Source organism: Centruroides vittatus, unplaced genomic scaffold (genome assembly GCF_030686945.1).
Source record: "Centruroides vittatus isolate TY-2023 unplaced genomic scaffold, ASM3068694v2 contig_1863, whole genome shotgun sequence".
Lineage (NCBI taxonomy): Eukaryota > Metazoa > Arthropoda > Arachnida > Scorpiones > Buthidae > Centruroides > Centruroides vittatus.
In genome coordinates this window covers 1214677-1232828 of record NW_027121147.1, presented here as the reverse complement: position 1 = coordinate 1232828, position 18152 = coordinate 1214677, and the positions used below count along the sequence as shown (strand labels likewise).

At 31.3% G+C, this 18152-nt stretch overlaps 2 protein-coding genes and 1 long non-coding RNA gene across 4 annotated transcripts in view; 2 read left to right on the top strand and 1 right to left on the bottom strand.

Moving 5' to 3' along the window:
• Positions 1 to 2886, top strand: part of LOC136970007 (uncharacterized MFS-type transporter C09D4.1-like) — an 89653-nt gene extending 86767 nt beyond the window's left edge. The window contains exon 12 of one of the 2 annotated variants that reach the window (XM_067264366.1): positions 2131 to 2886. In XM_067264366.1, coding sequence (XP_067120467.1) covers positions 2131 to 2222 — 92 coding nt within the window. In that variant the 3' untranslated portion in view covers positions 2223 to 2886. The remainder of the gene's footprint in view (positions 1 to 2130) is intronic. The other variant, XM_067264365.1, reaches the window with a different exon arrangement.
• Positions 2887 to 8204: 5318 nt separating this feature from the next.
• Positions 8205 to 9661, bottom strand: LOC136970017 (uncharacterized). The gene is made up of 3 exons (XR_010879928.1): positions 9647 to 9661; positions 9438 to 9506; positions 8205 to 8220 (listed from the first exon to the last, which is right to left on the bottom strand). It is a non-coding gene; the product is annotated as an uncharacterized lncRNA (long non-coding RNA).
• A 3873-nt stretch (positions 9662 to 13534) lies between these two features.
• LOC136970005 (triple functional domain protein-like) overlaps positions 13535 to 18152 on the top strand; it is a 231686-nt gene continuing 227068 nt past the window's right edge. The window contains 1 exon segment of the mRNA XM_067264363.1: positions 13535 to 13917. Within this exon segment, the coding sequence (XP_067120464.1) occupies positions 13851 to 13917 (67 nt within the window). The 5' untranslated portion in view covers positions 13535 to 13850.

Below are 18152 nucleotides of genomic sequence, written 5' to 3'. Positions count from 1 at the left end.
TTTACGTTCAAAACGATGATCGCATTCAAGTCCTATCGCTTCCTCGCCCTCGGCTATAACAAACGCCTCTTCGAGGGTCTTAGGGGCCCTTCTCAATACATTTCCCTTCAAATTACCTTTCAGTCCCTTTACAAATCTTTCCTTAATTATATCGTCCGTAAACGATCTCAATTTGTCGTTATCACTAATGGCCCTTGCCAACAGAGTTTTTGTGCGGATTGAAAATTCCGTTACAGATTCATTTTGTCCTTGCTTTAAACTTAAAAGTTGGTCCAAAATATCTTTGTCTCCAGCTTCTCTTTTCTTGAAGCACTTTATTAAGTCATTCTTAATGTCTTCGTACGACCCGGGGTATTGGTCAAGGAGACACATGAATGTCGTCAGCGGTTCTCCTTTCAGCCTCGATTGCAGGACGGCAACTTTGACTTCATCATTCCACCCGGCAAGCTGGGCAATATTTTCTATAGTTCGAAAAAACTGTTTCACATTTACGGTGTCCCCCTGAGTTCCCGTAAATATAGGGATCATCCCTAGAAAGCCCGTCACCACCAAAGGTTGAGCGGGGCTCATTCCGTTACTGCCAATTGAACTACCGACTTGGCCGTCCATTATTGTTACACTAATCTTAATAATATATAATAATTACACAACACAAGAATAGATATAACACAAATTAACCCTATAACACGTGTGGCCCGTATACCTCTTCACAGTTGGGATCCTGTCGCGGACGCCATTGTGGTGTACATGAGGACGAACAAAAAAAATACGAAATTTTACACAAAAGAATAATATTTTATTATTATTTCACGTGGTCCTTTATACACTATATACTTCGTGATCCCAACTATACACCGCTGATATATACAACTGTATCTAGTCAGTGCGGTAAAACTGTGTACATACAAAGGGGATTGATGCGTTTACGCGACAATGGTCTTTGTTTGTAGCTCTCACAGAGGTAATACGGGTTAACTTAAACTATCTTAAACTAGCTTATAATCTAAAAGAAAATAGGAGAGGGAAGAACAAAGGGTAAGAATAGAAGAAAAAAATGCTGGGTACCCAGTGTTTCTTTCTTGTCTGGTCTTCACTCTTGACGAAATGGGGACTTCTATCGCAGTCACTTGTAGTTGTCCTTTTCAATCGCTCCGATCAAATGAAAGAGTCTATATCGCTAAACTCTCAGTTCTTCTTGTTTTCGTCTATGTCAGTTCTTTTTCTGTAGACGACCTCGGCACTTTGTCTCGATCCGTGACGACGACCACTTTCTTTTTCGTCCGCTTCTTCTCGACGCTAGCTTCGGAATGCCTCACCCACGCTCCCTGACTTGCCTCAGGGCCTTTGTTTCACACCTTGTTTCCGGTGTTATTCTATGAAATTTCGTTCTCACCAGCCGGAAGGAAAGACCGTTAGAGAATTCGAAGAACAGACATAGAACAAAGGATTAACGAAACTTAATACTAGGCTTAACGCTACATATATATATATACAACAATATGGCGTATCGCCACAATAGATTGATGTTAGCATGACAACTGATGATATAGCTGTGCAGTTTATGAACATAAATAACACCGAAGTATGCACATTCAAGTGTTTTGCATCAGAAAAATTAAAAATGCAAGTAACAGGTGATAGGGGATTAATTAGTCTGTTGAACCAGAAAAAATTTATCAGTGGAAATTCCATAACCACTAAGATTTTCTTGTTTTAAATCACACAAACAGCATAAAAACTTGGAGTTTGGAATAAACTTTAAAGTTTACAAAGCTTTACTTATGTTAATGTCTTATGATTAACTTTTTGTTACACATACAGAACTCATTATGAATGGTTGTATTAAGTAATATAGCTAAATGTGATCACTCACACTTTTTGATTAAAATTATTTATCATATTACTATGTAAGATTTTGCATATAATCTTACATAGTAATATGTAAGATTTCAAATATGAACATGTTATTTGACTATTAAAATATTAAGTTTTTATCTGAATGTTGTATGTTTTTATCATCAATATTATCATAATTTGATAGATAACCAATTACTAGTATTATCAATTTAAACTTAAAATATTTATTTTGATAAGCTTTCACGATCTTCAATATCTATTTTTGCTTTCTAGTATTTATAAAGTCTGAACTCAGACGTCAGCAAGCAACTGAAGTTTCGTTCAACAATGTTGAAAATTCTCGCTTGATGGATGGTCGTGCGTGATCAAGATTTGATTATTAAAATATATTTTAATATATGTATCAATTTTTCAAATTAACAGAATACAGAAAAATTGTATTTAGATTTAAATGCCAAATACTGGTGCTAGTGTGCACATTGTTCTAAAAACAGTACATTTTGTATGTCGAAAATAGCTGTAGTTTATATATAATATATATATTATTGTAACTATTTGTATAATAAGTTTACAATACTTAATGAATTATTTTTTGAGTGAATATATGAAAGTATAAATTTTAAAAAACCATCTAACAAACTTTTCTATTTATAGTATAATTTTTGATGATCAAACTTTCTTTGCTGGTGGTTTAAATAGAAAAATATTAAAATAAATACTTTGATATTGTTACCTGTATGATATTTAAATAAAATTCCTTTTTATTGTATTTATGTTAAATATATACTTATTAAAAATATTTGTACTTAAATAAATTTTATTCTAAAGTAATATAAAAACAATGTAGAAAAATAGGGATTTTTAAAATAGGATATTTCTTGATACAAATATATTTTCAATTCACTTTAGCAGCCAAAAATTATTTAAAAAGCAATAATGACTAACATGTCTAAAAATGTTTGTAGAATTACACATTTGTTGTTTACAAACTTTCTAATATTAAAGTTTATAAAGTATTATTAATGTGTGCATATATTTTGATATAATAAAATTTAAATTTAATTTGTTTGTTATTTTTAGAAATAAGTTATGAAAAAATTAACAAATAGTTTAGACAGATTAATATTGATTAAATTATTCATTTTGGAATTAAGTTACAATTAGTATAATTCATTAATGTGATCTTGATATTATAAGAATTAGCTAATTCACTTGCCAAAATTAACAATCAACTAATCTCTTTCAAGAAGTCAGGTTGATGAAGCTGTTTTTCTTCTCTAGAAATCATGTCTTCTTTGCGACAACTAAAAAGTAAGAAAACAAAGTTGTATATAAAAATTTACTTTAAATAAATTTTTATAAAAGTATTTAGAATATAAATGTTTTCTTTCCTTGAAGGAATGAGTTTCTTAATTTAGCAATTCTAGCTTCCTCTATCTCAACTGGTATCTGACTTCAAAGTGCTTGCTACCAATGCAATATTCAGTTGTTTCTTGGCTATATACGTGGATGTTCTTTTATCTTTGAAAGTGACCTCAGTCACTCCATGTACTCTGTGCTCTTATGCATTCTGTTATCCTTGATAGTATCTTGTAAATTCTGTATATGAGATTGAGCCTGTGCATAGGCCCATTATCATCCTTATCAATTCTTAGGAGATCATATACAGAGTAGGGTTGGGTTCCTCCAGTAGAAAATAGGCTTCTCTAATTGCCAAATCTACATATTATATCAGTGGTGTAGCGAACATAACTGATGCCCGGGGCATGACACTTTATTGGCACCCCCTCTCCCTCCAGAAACAGTTTTTCTTGGAGACCATTTGGGTGCCCCTTCGCAAGTGGCACCTTGGTGCATGATACATTCCCTTGCACCCCCCTCGCTATGCCACTGTATTATATAAGTTCAAAGTTATCCTGGTCCTTTCTCTGCTTGCCTTGTTTGTATTTGTCAGTTTCCTTATGGTTTGTAGGTTGCACCTGTGTTTTCTAGCCAGTGTCAGTGTAATTTATCACCTGTCTATTGGTAGTGCTAGAACAATGTGAAAATGCTCTAGCAATCAGTGTTATATGCTGCTGTTCTAAATTGGAAGGGATCATGTAACCATTCCAGGATGAATGTAGGTCAATCACGATGTGGATGCCCCATCCTCGAAGGAGAAATTCAAAAAATGCATTGCTTCATCACTTCCTTGGTTGAGTATGTAGTTAGCCCATATGAATTGTTGCTAATGTGCACAAATGTCACAATGTTTAGGTTCTTGTTCCAAATTATCAACACCATTTAGGTATCTAAGAAAAAGCACACCTGTGGGAGGTATATTGGTAACACTATTTCTTCTAATGAGCAGTAAGCACAAAGTACCGGACGGACTACCCGTGGGAATGCCACAATTCTGCAGGAAAGTCTCAGCTTCAAAGAGCAGCACAACAGGTGCACCAACTGAAGATCTGGTTGTGATATGCTCTTTTTATTATTATGTCTCTGGTTGTGATATGCAAAATTGTCTCTTTGATCTGCAGAAAAAATGAACGAAGGAGGGTCCTAAAATGGGATATCAAAAAATGGTTGGCACGGTAAAACCTAAGTCGAACTGTGTTAACTCTAAGCTATCTACAGATCCTGGCACAATAAATAGGGTTTTCCATACAATATGATATCGTTAAGTCAAAATTGTCGGCACTTTTAACTCGAACCTATTTTTCCCGTGTACCCTCCATTCTTTGATAGGTCCATGATCTTCATTTTCTTTTATATTCCATAAGAATATAGAAGATTAAGATAAACACTACGGCTCCATCCCGAATACAAGAACATGCCGTCACAACTTTGTGTACAGTACATTCTTTTACTGGTATAGTATATTACTAGCTTTCTGAGTGAACGCCATTGTCTTGTTCCTTGACAACGTACTCAAAAGCACCTTATAAACTGGTGTATTGTACAATTTTGTAATCATTCTGTGAATAGATACTTGAAAAACTGCTTGATAACGGGAAATTTGCAGCAACAGAAAACTCGAGAAAATTGGATATTAAACTTGTTTGAGATCTGTATTTATTTTATTAAATTATTTAAACTTCGACTTCACGAGTTTTATTGTATTATATTTTTATTCTCAAACTTTGACAAAATTTAACCAAAAATGTTACTGAATGAGTCGATTCCGGAACTTTTTGAACAGATTTTATATTTTATAAATGAAGGATGATAATTCTGAAAAAAATTTTGATCAGCAAAGGAGAATTTTTTACATACAACGTTATCGCAAACTGGAAAATTTTCAGGAAAATATATAATAAAATATTGAAAAATATCTAATTTACTCTCTCATTTCAGTTTTCTAATACAAATCATTTTTAAAAAGTCCGGTTAGATTTACCTATGGTATACAAAATGGCGGCTCGTCTCTAATTCCAGCAAACAGAAGAAGGGAAACGGTGGGGACGCACGTTCTAACCGAACCTAACCTATTCTAATAATTTGGTTGGTAATAATTATGGTAATTTATTAGAATAAGTTAGGTTAGAACGTGATTTTTCCACTGTTTCCCCTTCTTCTGTTTGGTGGAATTGGAGACGAGCCGCCATTTTGTATACCATAGGTAAATTTAACCAAGTCCTTTTAGTTACTGTTTAGAATCGGAGATTAATTTTTAAATTTAACTGCAAAAGAGCGAAATATATTGAAACTTCCTCTAAAATATTTTATCTTTGTAACAATGTTTAGACAAGGATAAGACAAATCCTTAAATTTTAATTTACAACTTATCTCCCCCCTCCGTGCTCTAGAAAAATAAGGTGTTAGACAATGTCTGAAAATAATAAAACCGACCAGAGAACAAGAAAACCATGGTGTAAGAATATACATCGTTGAACGAAAATACACGTATTGTTTGCTTCCTATTGACTGATAAACTTATCAATGAACCGATATGAAATATCTGAATTTATATACAAGATAATGATTTATACTTGTGTAATATACAAAATATTACACACAAGTAAACATTTTATATTCCCGATTTTTGTGGAAATCGTACGATAAATGTTTTTAAGTGCACTATTATACGTAAAATTGAGTTTACTTTCGATTACCAATTAAAACAGATGAGTGAAAATTTAATCTAATAAAATTTTGAATACAGTATACCACGTACAGTACATCTCGTACTACACGGTAGTTACATTTCGAAAAAAATGTGTTACGCGAAGGACCCAATAGATCCTTTCACGGTCCCAGGAATATACAAAGGTCTAGAAAACAGCGTCGGCAAATATATAGGATACACATCGCGAAATCGTCTACCGGGCTCGAGGAACATCAGTACGATGTACTGTACGTAGAGGCAAATACATCACAACGCTGGCTTTTATGGCAACGCTTCCGGGTAGTGTACCACAGTTCACAGGAATAAAACTCATTAAATCCTCCAGGAATCAACACACTGGAAAAACTAGAAAAATAGCCATATACAAAAATACTATTAAGAACACGTATTAACCATAAAGACGCAGCGAGCTTAACAGCATAGAAATTTCTTATACGCCGTGATGGGGACAAAACTACACAGTAATTTATTATATTATCAACGAATCCAGGGTTTATTATTATATTTTTTATGGTATCTTATGTATTATATATATTTTTGTATACTTTATTATTTATGTTATTGCAATTGTACGTCACTGATCCATATTTGGAACACCGTTAAATTTAAATTTTGAAAACTATTCCTTTGTATGTTCGTTCCTGATGATGGCTGCTTAGCTAGACGAAAATGTTAGAAAATTTAGAAATTTTTGCTTGAAATTTTTTTTATTGCATTTATTCCAGTTAAGAAATTTTATTATTAAAATAATTGTATTAATAGTTTCAAATATTGAAAGGGCAAATGAAAAGTATTTTGTACTGTTCAACTGGTATATCTTATTCTGTCCTTCCTTAACTTTTTTATTTTCACTTATTCCTTAATAGATTCTTTCTACATACAATTATTTTTTCATTATTTTATTGTTTGCTGATAAAACAGCTTATGATATTGCTTCAGAAAAATAATATATTGCTGTATTCAGTATAGACAACTTCAAAGGAAGAGAGAGGTTTTTAAGTTCATAATATAATTTTTTAAAGACATCTTTGAATAAAAACTCCAGCGACCAGTTGCATAACTTTCCCGGCGAAAATATTTGTCTACGAAAGAGGTAGGTAGGTTCCGGTTGGAACCGTTCCGGACTTGGAAGTACACAGTTCCAGCAGCTGAACTGGATCTCCCACCTCTACTAAGAAACACGTTAGCGCAAAGATAAAATTGTGTGGGAGCACCATCATCTTTGAGATTTTATTTAATTAGTAATATGAAAGTAACTTTTTATTATAAAAAGGCAAAAAGCTTACTTTTGAGGGTAGAGATACCATCTTTGTTTCGTATTTATAGTGATTTAGCAGCGGCGAAATCAGGATTTACTTTTGAGGAGAGCCGAGTTGAACGTATAAAGAAAAACTTAATGAGAATTCAATAAAATTCCCACTTTATATGAGTGCTAATTCATTAGTGTAGAAATAGAAGACACAACACAATATAAACGAAAAAAATAAAATAAAAAAAAGAATTTTAATTAGGAAAAGATTTTTTAAAAATTTTCTATTGTTTTTCCTTTTTTTTGGATGATGCCAAGGCCCTTTGCACCTCTCTGGGTGCTCTACTGAATTTAGGACTCGAAACTACTGTATATCGACTTAAGACGTGGTCGTAGGAACGAAACCCCGTAGTAAATTGAGTACTGTATTCTGAAAATATGTTGTTCATTTTTATAATTAAATTAATAATTATTACAGTATTTAAAATAAAATAAAAACGCTTATACAAAACTTTTTAAATCACATTTTAGTTAACAAAATCATAATTAAATACGTCACGAAATTTTGAGTAATTTTTCTCTCCTTATTCTATCGTGTATGGAGCCACCCATGTATTACGTCATAAAATTGGTTACTTTTTTCCTCCCTGTCATCATGCATCATTATCGTAAAAGCTCCTCCCCCTATTATTGTATAAACAATCATCACAAACGCTTGTTTATTAATAAAACAGATACAATTAATTTCGAGTACGATCAATTTCATATTGCTATATTTATTTATTTTTTACACCATTTACAGTATACATATAAGACGTCAAGTTCTCTTTCGGCACTGCCATTAATTCTTATTGTCTTAATGCAACAATACGTATTAGTTGTTGGAGTGTGTTGCTTGTCTTCACTGCAAATGATTAGGTCCTATTGATTTTGGAATGCTCGCAGTGGCGTAGCGTAGGTTTCTGCCTCCCGGGGCAGATGCCAAATATGCCGTCTCTTCCTCCTACAAAATATATTATTATTATAAAGATTTTAAAAAATAGCAACGAATTGAACCTTAAAAGAAATTTCAGGATAATCTATTGCAAATTCTAACGTTTTCGATCTTCACAGGAGATCATCTTCAGGATTCTCTGAATTGGAATGCGGAAATGGAAGAACGTATAAACGAGAATTTTTAAACTAATTCTCTTTAAAAAAATTTAATCGATTAAATCGAATTTAAATCTCTTCAAAATAATTTTTTTCAATTCGACTGTTCCCTTTGGTATACGGATTGCCAGGCATAAGCTACTTGTCCAGTACATAATGAATTTAAACTCACTTCATTTATTAATTCATTTTTATTGCTCTTAGCAGCAACAAAAGTCCTTAGCCGCACGCGTTCGAGCTTGAACTCTTCTTTGTCAATGTCATGAGATACGTGCTCTAAACTGAAGTCGTGGTCGTCAACTTCCAGTAGTTTGGCTGGCGTTAAAAAAGGCAAATTTGTTCGCCAAATTCCGTAGCTGCTGAAACTTCTCATGAATTTCTACAGTTACCTTATCTAACGAAGAAAACAACTTTCTTCTCAACTCGTTTTCGTGGGACATGACTGCATCTTTACTTCCGTCGCCAAAAATTAGCTTTGTCGTTATTCGTCTGGGAGGTTCCATTAAAATGCCAAATGCCAAACACAGATTTTTAACATAAATCACCCCCTCTACCAATTCCTTTTTTCTCTGTGAGTAGCGTCTGCAAACCACTTATATTTTGAGCACACTGATGCACGTTGAGTCCCTCTGTTTGTAAATAATTTTGGGTATCATTGACCTCGTGCAGTACAGGTTTCCAGAGGCCCAAAAAACATAAAAAAGAAAATGATTGCATTGCGACTAGCAAAGTTTCTGGGTCTGTCCGCAATCCATCCCAAGACAATTGACTTCATAAATGATAACAAATAAATAATCGAAATTACCTGATATTTTCAATTAATTACTTATTACATTCCATTTATTAAATAAAAAACTAGCAGATAAGCCCGGCGTTGCTCGGGCAAAGAGTAACGATAGCGAAGATTAAAATTATTAGATTATAGCCGATCTTACCCGTTTTCACCGGGTGCAAGACTAATTAGAGAACTTTTAAATGGTCTAAAAATATTTTCGATTTTCTTCAAAAACGCAAAAAACCGCATCTAAAATAGTACAGTAAAGCCAAGTTCTTTAAATAATCCTTAACCTTCTCCCTCTCCTCGGCAGGGATAATTTCCAAAATCCTTCTTAGTGTGCATTCTCAAGGCGTATCGTACTAAAACGCAAAGAGAAAGATTAAAATCATTATTGAATTATTACTAAATAAATCTTTAGTATAAAAAAGATTTTTTATAACCTATAAAATAAATTTTAAAAAATTAGAAAATCTTTCATTATAATGGAAAATTAACTTACGGTAATTCAAGTAAAGTTATCAAGTACTGTATTAGCGAGGTTGAGGCCGAAGTTTTAAACGCAAAAACGTGTACGTCGGACGTTCGGCGCCGCTTTTCTGTAAGCCTAGAAGTTTGACAATGGCGTTTGGAAAGTCAGTGGAATCATGCTCGACATTCCAAACGCCATTGTCAAACTTCTAGGCTTACAGAAAAGCGGCGCAGAACGTCCGACGTACACGTTTTCGCGTTTAAAACTTCGGCTTCAACCTCGCTATTTACTCGCATATAAGACGACATCGCATATAGGACGAGGTGTGACTTTAAAGATCAAAATAAAGAAAATTAGATTTATTAATACAATTCTAATTTTATTTCGTTTAATCACAAGTAAAATATCAAATAAACATAAATGCACACATTGTCCCGCAAAAATTACTAACATTTTAAACTTCAAGGTAAAATCGACAACATAATTTGTTCGTGTAAAGCTGGACAATCGGGAACCTTTTTTAGCCAATTCTTAACAGTCGAATCCCCTCTCTGTCGATTACACTTATGAGTTTCTCCGAATTCTGATTTCCGAATAATATTTTCACGTGGGAATGGATTAAAACTTATATCGAACTCCCGTGTGATTTTGGAATTTCAATCTGGAATTCAATTCGGAAGCTTTGCTTTTCCTATTGTTATTTATCTTTACTCCCGACAATATTCAAGAACGATTCAAACGACCCAGATAAAATACTTAAGTTTTTAAATGCAAGAGGGTAAGTATCCGGTAGAAAATGCGAATACACGGTTCATAAAAATTATTTGCAAAAACGCAAAGGATCTTTCACACGCGCATATAGGACGACCTAGGAATTTTAAGCTGTGATAAATGAATAAAAACCTCGTCTTATATGCGAGTAAATACGGTATATGGTTGATTTTAAATTCTAAAATCTAAAAAAAAACTTGTTTGGAACTTTATATTTCCAATTCAATATTTCGAATTTTTCGAATTTGGAACGAATTCAAATATTTTGGATTTATTGTCTTTGGGTTACCCGAAAGGTGGGAATGATGAAAATATCTATTAATTACCAAATGTATGTGCCACTATTTACTTTCCTTCTTTATTATTTACACTTTATACTGACTAAAACTGACTCTCTCCTCCTCTTCCCTCGAGGGGGTTGGAATTTCTAAAAATCCCTTTTTAGTGTGCATTCTCATAGCGTACTCTACTAAAACACAGTTAAAAACAAAAAATCGCATCTAAAATAGTACAGTAGAAGCCGTTCTTCAGGTTAAGTCATAATCATCTCTCTCTCCCCCCGCGGGGAATTTCCAAAAATCCGTTCCTTGTTTACATTCTCGTGACGTAACCTGTGTACCAAATTTCAACTTTCAACTCCTATCCGTTTGGGCTCTGCGCTTATTATTATCATCATCATTATCAACCCATCTCGATTATATTATAAGACTAGCTACGAGAGATTATTTGTGACATCGTCACAATACCGGGCTGAAATTCTCAATCATATTTTAAATTTATTTAATTTAAAATGTATGCTCCCCACGTGAAATTGATAGTGGCCTGCCCCTGTACATCGTACTTTTCCTTTAACAATAGAGTTGTGCCCGGTCATCCGTCTAACACCTTTCAGGGGAAAATTTTTGGATTGAAGTAATGTGACTTCCGGTTTTCATCGGAAGTTCTTCAAAAACACAACATATAGTTAATCGGGGCCTCCTGCTCCTAAAGTTTAATATCTAGCCTCAGATTTCATCTATCTAACTCCTTTCTCGAGATTAAGGAAAGACGGACGGACGGATGGATGACAGTGGGATTATATAGGTCTACAATTTTTTCAAATTGCAGCACAAATACGCCTATTGTATTAATAAATTATGCCTGCAGAGCCTCCTAACAAGTAAGAGCTGACTGAATAGATGGGGAATGTGCATCATAAGAAAGTTCTTAGCCCTATTGGCACCATCATCTTGTCATCCTGTAACAAAATCTCAATATTAAGGACCCAAAACAAATGCCAATTCTTCCAGTTTTGTGATTTTGATCAGAGTCAATTTAGTGCAGAGAAGTTTCTTCGTGCTTTAAGTATAGTCACATGGCACTTTTCTTCAGTTGTGAAGAATCTGGCGCAAATATTTGGTGCTCCTTTTAATATCAAACCTAAGATTTAGCAGTTCTTTTCTTACATCAGCAAAAACACAACAGCTTTAAAAATAAAAATGTGAAGAAGTGATGACACCATCTTTGTGCAACCACTCTCTACCTTATCATCAACCATCATCATCATTTAGCGAGGTTAATGATGATATAATATATGGACATCACCTATTAAATATTTTCGGCTTACTTACAATTTGCATTATAAGAGAATATCCCTATTTCGGTCAGAGAAGAGCTGCCATCTTGGCCCCTCGGTGCCAAGATGGCGGCTCTTCTCTGATTCCAGCAAGGAAACAGTGAGACGCATGTTCTAACCTAACCTAATCTATTCTAATAAATTACCATAATTATTAGCAACCAAATTATTAGAATAGGTTAGGTTAGGTTAGGTTAGGTTAGAACGTGCGTCCCACTGTTTCCTTGCCTGAATCAGAGACGAGCCGCCATCTTGGCACCAAGAGTGACATTAACCCCTATTTCTTTTATTAAATTAATGAGTCTTCCAAGAAAGGCTATTTAACCCGGGCTTTTGACGGCCGGATGGCCGAGCGGTAAAGGTGGCAGCTTGCCGCTCTGGGGGACCTGGGATCGAATCCGAACGGGTCGAATAATCCCCAGGAATTTTTCGGGGGGTGGTCCGTTCGGATATGTCGGGCCCCGTCCCTCACCACCCGGTCGCCCCATTGTGGGCCTGGCCGAACCCATAATGGGCCTACTAAAAGAGGCCCTCTTGGTGCCCACAGGGCGGAAAGAGTTAAAAAAAAAAAAAAAAAAAAAAAAAAAAAACCCGGGCTTCACATTTACGGAGGCATCAAAAACATTTTTTACAAATTATTCATTTTATAGCATTAAGGGGGGAAAAAACTTTATTTTTGTCAAATTTTATTATTCATTGCGTTATTTTAATATATTACAGGGCCTGAAAAATTTAAGCGGCCAGGGCTCTCGGCATCCGAACGGGCCCGAATTATTCATTTCGTCTATCTTTTACGTCAATTTGACGTCACTTTTTAAACTTGTCCGTTGTAAAACCGAAGTGATGACGCCAAATTGACGTTGAAAGTTTCTGTACGAAATTAAACAGGACTGAAATATCTTTGAAACCTTTCAATCGACTTCATTGCTGCTAATTTTGAATAAAAATACGATTAAATTTGATCAACTTCATAATGTTAAATATTTTAAATATTCAATAAGAAACAAAAAGTGAAAGAAAGTGATTATTTTTTGTTTGTTCGTCGACCTTTTCCGCTTCCTGAACATCAACCGAATGATATACATTATCACACAACCGTAAAAAACAAGTTTACACAGGAAAATTTATTAAAATTTGTCCTTCTTGCCTCATAAATTTCACTTTCTAATAACGTCACGAAATTTAAAAATAAAAATTTAATATTTTTTTAAAAACTCATTTTTTTTAGATATCGCATACGTAATTAATTATATAATTTTAAAATTTATTACTACATTAAAATATAAATAAATATTAAACTCGTGTTTTTAATTATTAATATCATAAAGGATTAAATTTTTATCATCATTTTAATAAATTCGTAACGTCATATATTTTATTTAATTTTGCCAGACGATAAATAAAACTTATTATTATTATTTTTGAAAGAAATTGTAAAAAATTTAATCATTTTAATACTTTTTAAAATTAAAGAAATAATATTTTTATCATTTTCGCTCTCGATGTCATCTTCCAAAATTATTATTAGTCGTAGACAAATTTACTTGACAATTCAGGTAACCATTACGTCAGACTTGTCAAGCAAAGAAGCACTTGTTGCGATCGAACAGTAGTATATTTGAAAGAAAAATAAAAAAGAGTTAAATAAATAAAAATCAACCGTAGTAAATAATTTCTAAATATATATAATTAAAGTAGTGATGTACGGCACGATTCAAATCGCCATTTCAGTTATGTCAGGGAAGAAAATAGACGGTGTTGACAAAGATGGCGGATCTTAAATGCAGCGAGTGTTTGTGTCTTATTCAGTTTTGATGAAGTGAAGAAGGAAGATAAACAAGATTGGCGATGAGTGCAACCGAATCTTCCACAGATATGTCGAGTGATAGCGATGGAAGTTACTTTTATAAGACCGGTAAGAATAATTATCGATTAAGATCAATTTTATCCAACATATGAGATTAACAGTTGAATGTTTTGTCAATGAAATATACACAAAATTGTTGTATTGACCGAATGTATTGTATTACACTATTTACTAACTTTATTACAAGTCCAATGATGATTTTATCGCTTGTTAATAATAATAATAATATCTTTTTACATTGCCACATAATTTATTGTTAGTTTTTACTTATAAAAACATTTTGTATCCATTTTTTATAATGTATCTTTATCCTTTATAATCATGTGTTTTATTTAAAATTGTTGGTATTAAGAATAAACAGTGAATGAAAGTTTAAAAGACAACATTGGTTTTCAGTCTATTTTTAGCATTCTCTATTTGATTCCTGATTATAACTAAATGTATCATTAACATTACAATTTTAGAATTAATGATTGACAGATTTTATTTTCATATTTGGTTTACCCAATGAACTTAATGAAAAGTAGTAATAAAATTTAAAAAAAAAATCAAATATATTATTAACAATTCTTTCAGATAAATTAATTTTACTTTTATTATTTTGATTAAAAATTTTTTTTCCAATCTAAGTTGATATTTATGCGGATTAAAGTGAAAAAATTGAAGTTTTTTTAAAGAATTTGGCATAATAAAATCTCATATGTTCTTAGAAAATGTATCATCACTCACTTTTTAATTAGATAATTGGACGGTTTTTAATATTAATAATTTATGAAAAATTTTAATAATTATGGAAGATAAATATTATTAATAATGTAGTCATTCACGTAGTCATTACACTTATTTCGTGATTAGTGTGCATTGTTATTGTAGTATTTATAGCTAGGAAATTTTGATATTGTCTTTGATAATTAATGATTTTTATAGTTTATTTGTACACATACTCATTGATAATGAATTAAATATTTTATTCAGATTATTTGTTGTTAAGAATATTCAAATATGTTTAATTATTTTTATCAAAGTGAATATACAATTTTATAAACATTTTCATTAGACAACTAATAAATTGTCTAATTGGACGTGGTTAATTTTAGTTGTTTATACAATTCAACACATATGTAATTCCATATTTCTTACACTCATTTAAAATAAACTTACTTATTTTATATAATTAATATTTTATTATACACTCAATTCAGTTAGTATGAATATAATAATGTTATTGTATTGTATCTTGTCTTTAGAAATATTCCCAAGTTCCAAAATCAATCATATTTGCTTATAATTATGGATATAAATTACATTGATAGCCAAAAACTGCTGAAATTATTATCATACTCTATTTACCTTCTCTTATCATTTTTTATTTAGTTTAGAGTTATCATATCTAATAATTAAATCATTTGAATTAATTCATTCATTTTAGAAATGTCTATAAAATATTCATTAAGAGCTGTGTTCAAACTTACAATTTTTGCAAGCTGGGTAAGCATGTTATCAGTAATACTATCTGAGGTTCTCCTCTTATATAAATTTAGAACTAACGTACAATCATAAAATCTCATTGCATCAACTGGGACACTGCTGACCCACGGATCCTCCATCTGTATTCGTCCAAGTGTAACTTACTTATTCTAGCATAATTGCTATCTAATTTTCTTAAATTAATTTAAATTATATCTAATTATTAATATTTGTGTATTCTGTTTATCTTGAAATAAAAATTTTATTTTTATTTCTGTTTAGTCTAAATATAGCAGACAGTTTTTGAGTATTGGTTTGATATTAAACTAGGTTATTTATATTAAAGTACATCATTATTACTTAAGGGTAGGTAGTAATGTAGAAAAGAAAAATACAAATTGTTTATATTGCAAATTTAGGATTTATTTGGTTAAATTTTTTGTCTTTTTATACAAAAACGTGAAATAAACTTGTTATACATCACACAGAAGATAAAGGTGATTATTTTTTTAATCAAGTTTAGAAGGTATATAAGAATATATTGCATTTTTAATTGAGTTTACTTTTTAAATTTACTTTTATGACATTGTTTTGAATTTTAGTGTACTCAATATATTAGATAATATTTATATATCTTTTATATAAATAAATAATACAAAACAATTTCTAAGCAAATTAAATAAAATAACTGGTGAAAAGAATGTGTCTTTGCATATTCTTTCTTTATGTATATTTAATGTAAATTATACATTTCAGAATTTATCCATAAATTTAAAAATGCAAACTGATTGAAACTAATAATAAGATTTTAAATAATTTTATGAATTAATAAAAAAAAACTGGAATTATTTATTTTCTTGTTTTTAAAGAAAAAAAATAAACCGTGGAATGAAATAATTTGTTTTTATTGCAAGGTAGTTTTAGGAAAAGGTGATTTTACTCAAGAAAATTTTTTTAAGATTTTTAAGATCATTTATTTGTTTTTTCAATAAACTTTATTTTTCTCTTACATTTTTATAATTGAGTGAAATTGATAAATTCAAAAATACTGTATATATCACTTCAATATGATCATCCTATTTCAATAAAATTTCTTAATTTGTGATTTAGTTTTGTAAGTGTAATAAGGAATGACTTTCCCTCTTGCATTTCAAGTGATGTATAAAGTGTTGTCATGATTATTAAGTTACTAATAGTTTGTATTTTAATAGAAACACAATATAAATTTGAAACAATGTAAAAAGTAGTATGTATTGGATATAAATGCAGAGAAACATTTTGCAAGTAAAAAGAAATGTTTTTAAAAAGAATGCATTAGGAAAATGTTACACAATAGATGCACTTATTGTTATCAATTATTTAATATTATGAGAATCAACATTCCCAAAACATAAATTAAATGAAATTAAGAAACTTTCACATATTGTAATCAGAAACTTGCTTGTAATTATCATTATGTTTCTAATGATAAGTTTGAATGTACTTAGATGATTATCTGTTTTGTCAGTTAGTTGTTATTAACCATTATTTTAAGCCATATTGTTCCAATAAAAAAGTTATACAATGGTCAGAATTAAATTAAATCATCCAACTGTATCTAATGTTTACTCTTAATATGTTATATCTGGAGTCGCCAACCTTTTCCTGAGAAGAGTCATGTGAGCTATAAAAAGCAAGTCTGAGGGCCACGTATGGAAGATATAGGCAAAGATTAAGATGTTTTTTATTTCTGAATAACAGTACATATGAATCTATGTAAAATTTGCAATTGCTTTTTTGAAAGAATGTCATCAAAATTGGGGATAAATTTTCTAGAACCAAATATTAAAATCTCCTTTAAATATTTATTGGATAGTGATGTTTTGATTTTATATTGATTTAAATGGAATGTAGACCTCTGATCTGTGCCCATCTCTAATATGACACAAGTTTTTGCTTCCACCCATACAAATCAGCCTCTGGTATGTGACTGTTTGCATATGTCTAGACTTATAATTACTTCAAATGCAATTTCTTGCCAAATGGAACTTCTTCCTTTGTTTTGTTTTTAAGAATTCTATTGTGATTATCACTAACCAATGAAATATAACTTTTCTATAGTAATGAGGATTAGGTTGGATACTGACTCTTTGGCAACTTGCATTTGCTAACAGACTGTAAATACTAAAAAATTTGTGCTGGAATTGAGTATTAATTAACATTTTCAATCTTATTCAAAAGCCTTCATCAGACTACATCTTTGAATATCAAAGAGTCACAGAACATTATATAGATGTTCTTTGAGAATCTTTGACATTTGAAATTGATTGATTTGATTTACTAAATCAAGCTATTAATAACATTCAAACTTTTTGACAACACAGTAACTTTATCATTAACAAAACAGACTACAATTGAAACTTAGTTTACTTGTGTAAAATATTTATCTCGAAGTTTGAATAAACATCCTTCTTGTCTTTGTAAGTTGTTGCAAATTCTGTAATACTGTTTGTTGAAACGAAGGTTATAAATGATACCCTTGGTTTTATGCACACTTCCCATATGTGACCACTTTCGTTTTCCATGGGAGTAGTGACAAATGGGAAGTTTTATTGTGTTTTATTTTTGAAAAGGTTTTTGTTTGCAAAGATAAGTAGAAGCAAAAATAGAAAATATCTCTCATGCAAGCTTCTTATATAAATTGTTTGCATAAGGTCTATCAATTCTAATTGACTTTTCAAAAATTTTGTATTCTATGAACTAGTTGAAATGTTATTGATAAAACATGTCAGAAAACAAGCTACTCAGGCTAGATAAATATGCTTTAGGGTTGTATT